At 45.5% G+C, this 9,682-nt stretch overlaps 1 protein-coding gene across 1 annotated transcript in view; it reads left to right on the forward strand.

The window, feature by feature from the left end:
• Nucleotides 1–9,682, forward strand: part of LRIG1 (leucine-rich repeats and immunoglobulin-like domains 1) — a 98,616-nt gene that overhangs the window by 75,170 nt on the left and 13,764 nt on the right. The window contains exon 12 of the mRNA XM_011947297.1: nt 3,870–4,033. Within this exon, the coding sequence (XP_011802687.1) occupies nt 3,870–4,033 (164 nt within the window). The remainder of the gene's footprint in view (nt 1–3,869; nt 4,034–9,682) is intronic.

The raw sequence follows: 9,682 nt of genomic DNA on the forward strand, positions 1-9,682 counted from the left end.
AAAGAACTGTAAGTGTCTGGATTCCCTGGGTCTGACTGATGGGAACGGAGACTTTCAGAGTAAGAAACTTCTGCAGTTGCATTATGCTCACTTGTTAAAAGGCCACATGGTACATATTTTGGATCTTGTGGGCCACAGGGTCTCTGTCATGACCACTCAATTGTGTCATTGAAGCAGAAGGCAGCCATAAACAATACATAAGCAGGTGGGTGTGGCTGTGTGCCCATAAAGTCACATTGACAGAAGCAGGCAGTGGGGCTGCAGGCCGAAGCTTGCTAATCACTGTTCTAGACAATGTGAAATATACTGTCCTTTATAAAGTGGATAATCACCCCTTTAATTATGTCAGGGATGAGTTTCCATCTTCTGGGCTTGTTTACAATGAAGGCCTGTGTTGAGAGGGGCTCCTTCAGAACCTGGGGGGCTGTGAGCAAGGCCGAGTTCTGGAGGGGATGGGATGCTGAGGGGTGCGGTGGTGTCTGCCCGTACCATTTCCCGGCTTTCTGGGCACGGTTCACAGGTGGTGGTGCTTCCACCGTGGACTTGGACCGTGGGCTCTTGAGTGACAAGGCTGGAAAATCTTCCCTGTATCCTACTCTCTGGCAAGGGAGCTAGTCTAGGTCCTCAGGTGTAACACCCAAGTTTCGTTTCTTTTTTTTTTTTTTCTAGACATGAATCTGATTCTGCAGCCAGTAAGTTCTAGCCATGATATCAGTTCCCTCAAGGGGTAACTTGGTTCCTAGAAGTGCTGACAGAATGGCAGATGCCAAAGGACAGTCCTCTTTTTGCCCTGGCCTCATCCCTATTCCCCGAGGCCACTCCTGATGGACCCTCAGTTGGGGCAGGGAGGCTGAGAGTGGGAAATGTCGTGCATTCCCCGTAGCTGAGAACTGAAGCAGGCCGGGTGACACCGCTCTGAGTGAGGAAGGTGGCCTGGGCACTTGCCCTGTGACGTTCAGCGTGCTGGGAGCCTCAGGCCTGCTGAATAGATACCGTCCTTGCAAGGGTTGGATCTTGGAGCGGGCATCTGTGATGGGTACATGGAGCTCAGGGCCCTGCAGACAGCTGTTCCGTGCCCAGGGCCTTCCGTCTTCCAGCCTCAGCAGCTCTGCCTCCATCTGTTGGATGAGACAGAACATACAGAAGGGATTCCATGGCTCTCCTTCCAGAGCAGGGGAGGAGATGATTCCAGACCACTGTGGAAGGCTGGATTCAGAGGTGGACTTGCAGTAAAGCAAGTGGACTGAAACGTTAGTTGTAGAAGACAAGTGGTGGGGCACAGGAGCATTCACTGTGGAATTCTTTCACCTTTTCTGTCTCTGAAACTTTTAGATACAATGTCAGGAGTGAAAAAGACCTGATTAAATTTAAATAGGAAGAGGGTATTTTGAGAGATGGAAGGAGGAAGGGGATAAGATTTTCCTTGGGAAGTTGGGAGGAACTGGACCCTTCCAGAAGCTCGGACCCCCAGTGTGCTTCTGTGTAGTTCTGGAGGCTCAGCCTCGGTCTCCTGCCTGGCTTTGCCATCATTGCTGCACGTACCTAGTTGGGGCTGGCCCTGTGCTCAGTCCTCGGGTGAGAGAAACGGTTAATTCCACTTGGTCGTTTTCTTCTTCATCAGATCAAGTCAGGTTGTACTGTGCACTTAGTCATCCTCTGGGTAAATTTCCACAAGTGACGATTAGAAACACACTTTGAGTTGGAATCATGAAAATGCATCATGTGAGCCAGCGAAGCCCTGGGATGGCCGCAGAAGGCAGTAGAGCTGATGGCGCTGTGCTCTCCATGGGTGGAGGAAGGGCGGCAGGAGCCTGCAGAGCCTAGGGGTTGGAACCCTCACTCCTGCCTGGCCCTCCCCATGTGTCCTCTCGGTCCTAACTTGCTTTTTAGGAACATGCTGTCTCCACCCTGGGTACCCACTGTCTTTGTGGAGTCTGGCCTCCTGTCTGAGGTGGGTTTCATGGTGGAAGTAGGAGGAAATCCTCAAAGGCATTAGCCCCACACGTCCAGAGCATGTGTAAGATGACGCTTAGCCCTTTCCACATGTGTCTGATCAAAGATAAATGTCAAATTTGTCTTCCCCAGTTTGTTCCTGTGGTTCAAATGGAATATGCCCTTGTGTCCTGCACAAATGCCTAACGTCGTGCAGGGATGGCCCAGCCTCTCCTCCTAGGCTTTCATGAACAGTGCCCAGGCTGTTCTGCCTGACTGCATGGAAGTGCCCTCTTGCGAGGGAGCTGGAGGTGCTTCTGACAGCGGCGAGTTTCTCCATCTAGGCTGAGTTCCCCCATGCCTGGCGCAGCCAGCCCGACTCCCATGCAGGGCACACTCCTGGGAGCTGCCCTCCCCAAGCGCTGCATGGGAATTGGCCATTTCATCAGGGATGGCCGTGACAGCCCTTCCGCCACTTGCAGTGACTCCACAGTAGAACAGCCCTCCAGATAACTCTCAGCAGGACGCTACCTGCCTATGAAATAAAAATGCAAACTCTAATTCTGATTTTAAGATCTAATATGGGTCAGCATCCCAGTTATGATGGCCTTGAGATAAGTTATTTCCATTTTTGGAAAAGCACTTTCCAAAATTATAATTATTTTAATAAGATGCCCAACTCATCTAGGGGTGATGGGGAACATGAGGAAGAGTGAATTTTACTTCATTTAGACTTGGGTCATCTGCTTACATTTCATTCTTCCTTGCTGTGACAGTTTCTCCGCTCATTTGAAATCTGGAGAGAAATAGAAGAAAATGGAAGGCCAGTTCATTTGGTTGCTTTGCTGATGTCTGAGGACAGTGGTGGGTGGAGAAGGCGGCCAAGGTCATGCTCTTGGCCTGCATGATGTTTTTGGAATTCTGAGCATACGTGTGTCCCCTGTTTGTCACCAGGTATCAGAGACAGCGTATTGCAGGGAAGCCTGTGTGTTCTCTTTCCCAGTCTTCCCTTATCTTGGACCAGCCATCATTCTTTAGCTCACAGCTCTGAGGTCTTCCAGGAACAAGGCCGCTGGACTCTTGGTTGACTTATCTTCAAGTGACTCCTCAGGAAGGAATGTCCGCTGAGATGGCGATTCCGATTTCTGTTTAAAAAGCTTATCCTTAGTTGCTGAGAAATGAAAAAGAAAATATTCTCTGTTTTGGTTGGAGCCCCACAAAACTAAAGTTGTGCATTCTCATGCTCCCTGGGCAGTGGCAATTAACTAACAAGCACTATTTAGGGAGCAGAGCCGAATTCTGCTGGCCCCCTGAAGAATACTGGTGCAAAGATCAAGGCACAAACAAGAGGGTGGCACAGGGACGGGGCTTATTACATTTGCAAGTAAGAAAACATGCAGCTTTGCCAATGAAAAGGGAACAGCCATGAGGCAAAAGAGCCCTCCTCGAAACTTGTTGCAGAATTTGGATCAGAGTCTTAGGTTGAGTTTGGAAGCTCCAAGTAGTGTATCAGGAAAGTGGGAAAAACCAGAGGGGGGATGGTGGCACTGTTGGATGTATCAGAGGTCAGAAGGCAGCCCAGGGTCACACAGAACAGTGTCTGTCCCAGAACATGGGTGAGTTCTATGCTGCTGCTACCCCAGTTGTGGTCCTTGGGTCAGCAGCCCCAGCCTCATGTTCAAGCTTGTTCGATGTGCAGTCATGGGTTCCATTCCTGACCGACCCAGTCAACAACTGCAGTTTTTCAAAATCTCCAGGTGGGTTATATGCACGGCCCTGGGAAATTGGAGAGGAACTGTGAGAAAAACCATTTCCCCTTCCAGCTTGCTGGTGTTTACTTGAGAAGCTGACTGGAGGTGACTGATCATTCTGTGTGCGAAGGGAGTATCCCTCCTTTGCGGCTGCACCTGAGGCATCCACTGTTGTGTTTCTTTCAGCCATATCAGCAGCGACAGCTTCCTGTGCGACTGCCAGCTGAAGTGGCTGCCCCCGTGGCTGATGGGCAGGATGCTGCAGGCCTTTGTGACAGCCACCTGTGCCCACCCAGAATCACTGAAGGGTCAGAGCATTTTCTCTGTGCCACCAGAGAGTTTCGTGTGTGGTAAGACTGTCTTTGTAACTCTTTTTCTCCTTCATGAAGGGCAAGGAAGCCAGGAGGTACTCTTCAGTATGGGAGTCATTCCTGTGATCAGAGTAAACCCCAGCCCGTGGTTACAGATCAGCTGCTGGATGCAATTTATTTCTCGCTGAAACCACACACGGTATTTACCGTAGAGTTGCCTCATTATGTGGTTCTTGGAGGACATGCATTTAATCAGAAGGGAGTATAAGTTGGTTCAGTTACAAATCAGAATAATCAGTTACAGGAAGGATAGTTCTGTTGTTTCAGAAGGGCTCTGGTGCCCGGGTTTAGCTGTGAATTTACTCAGTGTACGAGGCTGGGGTTTTAATGTGTGTTTCTTTCCAACCCCAAGAATGAAAGGTTAAATACAGGAAGAACAAGTCTCAGGAGAACAGTTGCTGTAGTAAAAATAATTCCTTGATGTTGACTTGTACTCTTGCTGTTAACCACTGAAATCTGCACTTGCAGCTTTACATTCTTTTTGCCTTCTGATTGCCGGAACATAGCTCTTGCCATCTTTTTGACTGGGAGTCGGGATCCAAGTCTGGTTGCAGAGAGCATGGAAAATGCTGAACAGCTGAAAACACACACGCAGGCTAGCTCAGACAGGAATGACACAGCCTCACGGTCAGGAAGACATGATCAAAGAATGAGATGAATTTTGAGTTTTTCCGGTTTTTTTTTTTTGGCTCTAAGCGGGAGCAAGAGTGGGATTCCCAGGCCTGACTGGAACTGCTGGGCAGATGAAAGTCCCTCCTGCCTTTTGTGCTCATTGGTCTCCCTTGAGCCTTGAGATCCCTGCTGTGAGGATCCTAACCAGGAACTCACCCATCCATATGGGAACCCTTGTGGGCCACTTCTCTCTCCTACTTTCTGGCCATAGCAATAGCCAGTGTGCCTGCTGGAGGCAAGATGCGTGCACCCTCCTTCCATGCATCCACCCCTACCTTCACCATCACCACTTCTGAGAACAGGCCTGCTGAACTTCCTCTGGATCCAGACCAGGGACACGTCTTAAACACACTGAACCTGGCAGCCGCTCTCCAGACTGAGCTTTTCATCTGTCTTACGGAGGCTTCGGTGTGGAATCGAATGCTCGCACAGGTCCATTCTCCAGGCACAAAATGGCTGTATAATCCATTGCTCATTGGCCCATTGTCATCAAGTCCTTGACCCTTAAATTGTTTATAGATCTCCCTCAAACGAGGCTTTCTGTTGCTCCCTCCGCTTTCCTGCCATAGGGCAGGCTTTCCCTCTGGGTGAGCCAGGTAGGACTTTGGTAAGCTCACCTAGCCCCCAGCCTGTGGCCCTCGCATATTCTGGATTGAAAGAGTTGTTTATTTCACATCTGTCATCCCCACCCCCACACTTCAGTTCAAGCTTCCCCGCTCTAAAAACATCAGGTGTTAATGGGAATCATGAAAACACTTGGCAGAAGATCAAGGTTTCACGCTCAATGGGAGTTTCCCACTCCTCTTGTAAAAACGGAAACATAACCACTCCACATTCACCAGGACAGCTAGAATCTGAAACTGAGATAATAACAAGTGTTGCTGAGGATAGGGAGAAATCTGAATATCCTACACTGCTGATGGGAGTGTAAACTGGGCAGCCACCTTGGAAAACAGTCTTGGCAGTTCCTCAGTTCAACACAGAGTTACGACATGACCTGGCAGTTCCACTCTTGGGTGTATACCTAAGAGAAATGAAAGTATATGTTCACACAGAAACTTCTACATGAGTGTCTATAGCAGCATTGTTCATAATAGCCAAAATATGGGCACAACCCAGGTATCAGAGGATGACTGGATAAACAAAAGGTGGTGTAGCCATACAATGGAATATTCATTAGGCGGTGAAAGGAATCAGCAGTCCTACAAAATGAATGAACTTTGACAATGTCATGCTGAGTGGAAGAAGTCAGCCACAAAAGACCAATAATCTAAATGACATGATAACATTCATAGAAATGTCCAGAATGGGGAAATCTCTGGAGGTAGAGATTAGGTTAGTAGTAGTTTAAGGATGGGGAGGGATGGAGAGAGAGGGGTAATAGCTAAAAGGTACAACATTTCTTTTTGAGGTGATGAAAATGTTGTAAAATTGACTAGTGATGGTTGCCCATATTGGTGAGTATACTAAAAACCATTAAATTGTATACTTTTACATGAGTGAGTTGTAGTGTAGATGAACTATTCTCAATAAAGCTTTTAGAAAGAAATACAAGGTATATATCATAAAAATTTACCCCTTTAAAATGTATATTTTGGTTCTTAAATGTATAAATGGTTTTTATAATAGTCACAACTGTGTAACCATCACTATTGTCTAATTTTAGAACATTTTCGTCACCCCTAGAAGGATCCTCATACCATTAGTAATCACTCCCTATTCTCTGCCCCCAGGCCCTTGATAGCACTAATCTCATGTGTGTTCTGGGCATTTAATATAAATGGAACCATACACTATATGGTTTCTTGTAACTGGCTTTTCTCACTTAGCATAATTTTTAAGCATGTATCAGTACTTCATTACTGTTTTTAACATCTGAATAAATGAGTTTACATTTTATTTATCCGTTTATCAGATGATGGACATGAGATTGTCCCCACTTTTTGACTATTATGAATAATGCTGCTGTGAAAATTCATATACAAGGTTTTGTGTGATTCTTCTGGGTACAAACCTAGGAATGGAATTGCTGGGTCATATGCTAACTCTATGCTCACCTTTTTTGAGGGACTGCCAAACTGTTTTCCAAAGTGGCTTCGTAATTTTACATGCCCATCACCAGTGCATGAGAATTCCAATTTCTTCTCATTTGTGCTCGCATGTGTTATTAGCTGTCTTTTTTATTTTGGATGTACTAGTGAGTGTGAAATAGAGTCTCATGGTGGTTTTGATTTGCATTTCCCTAATGATTAATGATGTTAGGCGTGTTTTCACATGCTTATTGGACATATATATATTTTCTCTTTGGAAAAATAGCTGTTTAAATCATTGGCCAGTATTCATTTGTCTTTTCATTGTTTAATTGTAAGAGTGCTTTATGTATTCTGGATACTAGACCTTCATAAGATACATGTTGTGCCAATATTTTCTCCCAGTTTGAGGGCTGTTTTTCATTTTCTTGATAGTTGAAGTGCAAAAGTTCTTAATTTTGATGAAGTTCAATATCTCTGTTTTTTCTCTAATTACGTATGCTTTTGATTTCGTATCTAAGAAACTGTTTGCCTGAGATAAGGTCACAAAGATTTCCTCCTTTATTTTCTTCTAAGAGTTTTATAACCTTTGTGTTACAAAGCCCTCTGATTTTGTTCTTTTTCAAAATTGTTTTGACTATTATGGATCCCTTGCCATTTGCCTATAATTTTTTTGATCAGCTTGTCAATTTCTGCAGTAAAGGAAACTGGGATAATGGGTTGCACTGAATCTATAGACTAATTTGAGAACTATTGCCATCTTAACAGTATTAAGTCTTCCCAATCCGTGAAGATGGGCTATCTGTTCACTCTTTTTTTCTTAGCTTCCTAAAAATTTGTTTCAATCATGTTTTGTCATTTTCAGTGTACACATCTTGAACTATTGCTAAATGTATTTGTTTTTATTTTTGCTATTATAAATGAAATTCTTAATTTCACTTTTGGAGTTTCAGAAATGAAATTTGCATTGCAAGTATACAGAAATGCAGCTGAATTTTGTATCTTGCTCTTGTATCCTGCACCTATGTTGACGTCATTTATTCTAAGTTTTTCAGTAAATTTCTTAGGATTTTCTTTATATGTGATCATCATGTCATTTGCAAAAAGGTAGTTTCACGTCTTCCTTTCCAGTCTGTATGGTTTTCATTTCTTTCTGTAGCCTAATTGCCCTGGCTAAAAGCTCTAACACAATGTTGAATAAAAGTAGTAAGGGCAGACATATTTGTCTTTTTTCCTAATCTTGGTGGGAAAGTATTTGACCATTTCTTTCGCCATTAAGTATGATGCTAGCTGTAGATTTTTCAGAGACAACCTTTACAAAATTGAAGCAAGTTCCTTTTTATCCTGAATCTGTTGAGGGCTTCTGTGTTTGTCATGAAAGAGTGTTGGATTCTGTCAGATTTTTTTTTCTGCATCTGTTGAAGTGACACGAGTTTTTCCCTTTATTTTACTGATACGGTGTATTACATTAATTTTTGGATCTTAAGCTAACCCTGCCTTTCTGGGATCAATCCAACTTGGTTGTGATATATCATCTTTATATGTTGCAGGAATCAGTTTGCTAGTGTTTTTATTGAGGATTTTTGCGTTTATACTCATAAAGGATGTTGTTTTATAGTTTTTCTGTGGTGATGGTTTTGTCTTATTGGGAAATACTCCCTCAAATGATTTTCTTAGAAGAGTTTGTGAATGACTGGTAGTAATTCCTTAAATGTTTGGTAGAACTCACTAATGTAGCCATTTGGGTCTGGGCTTTTATTTTTGAGACTGAGTCTTGTTCTGTCACCCATGCTAGAGTGCAGTGGCACAGTCTTGGCTCACTGCAACCTCTGCCTCAAGGGTTCAAGCGATTCTCCTGCCTCAGCCTCCCGAGTAGCCGGGATTACAGGTGTGCACCACCACATCCAGCTAATTTTTATATCTTTGTGTGTCCGGAATTGGTGGGTTCTTGGTCTCACTGACTTCAAGAATGAAGCCGTGGACCCTCGTGGTGAGTGTTATAGTTCTTAAAGACGGTGTGTCCGGAGTTTGTTCCTTCAGACGTTCAGATGTGTCCTGGAGCTTCTTCCTTCTGGTGGGTTCGTGGTCTCGCTGTCAGGAGTGAAGCTGCAGACCTTCGCGGTGTTACAGCTCTTAAAGGCAGCGGATCTGGAGTTGTTCGTTCTTCCTGGTGGGTTTGTGGTCTCGCTGGCTTCAGGAGTGAAGCTGCAGGCCTTTGTGGTGAGTGTTACAGCGCATAAAGGCAGTGTGGACTCAAAGAGCAAAAGAACAAAGCTTCCACAGAGTGGAAGGGGACCTGAGCGGGTTGCCGCTGGCTGACTTGGGCAACCCGCTTTTATTCCCTTATCTGGCCCCACCCACATCCTGCTGATTGGTCCATTTTACAGAGAGCTGATTGGTCTATTTTACAAAGAGCTGGTCCGTTTTGACAGAATGCTGATTGGTGCGTTTACAATCGTTGAGCTAGACACCACCAGAGTCACAGAGGCTAGTTAGCCAGATACAGAGTACCAGTTGGTGTATTCACAAACCTTGAGCTAGACACAGAGTGCTGATTGTTGTATTTACAAACCCTGAGCTAGATACAGAGTGCCGATTGGTGCACATACAATCTTCTGGCTAGATATAAAAGTTCTCCAACAAACCCTGAGCTAGATACAGAGTGCCGATTGGTGCACATACAATCTTCTGGCTAGATACAAAAGTTCTCCAAGTCCCCATCCAGTTCAGGAGCCCAGCTGGCTTCAGCCAGTGGATCCTGCGCTAGGGCTGCAGGCGGAGCTGCCCACCAGTCCCGCACTGTGCCTGCACTCCTCAGCTCTTGGGCTGTCGAGGGGACTGGGTGCCATGGAGCAGGGGGCGGGGCCGGTCGGGGAGGCCCAGGCTGTCTGGGAGTACACCCCAGGGAGGGAGCTCAGACATGACG

Source organism: Colobus angolensis, unplaced genomic scaffold, assembly GCF_000951035.1.
Source record: "Colobus angolensis palliatus isolate OR3802 unplaced genomic scaffold, Cang.pa_1.0 Scaffold26, whole genome shotgun sequence".
NCBI classification, from domain to species: domain Eukaryota; kingdom Metazoa; phylum Chordata; class Mammalia; order Primates; family Cercopithecidae; genus Colobus; species Colobus angolensis.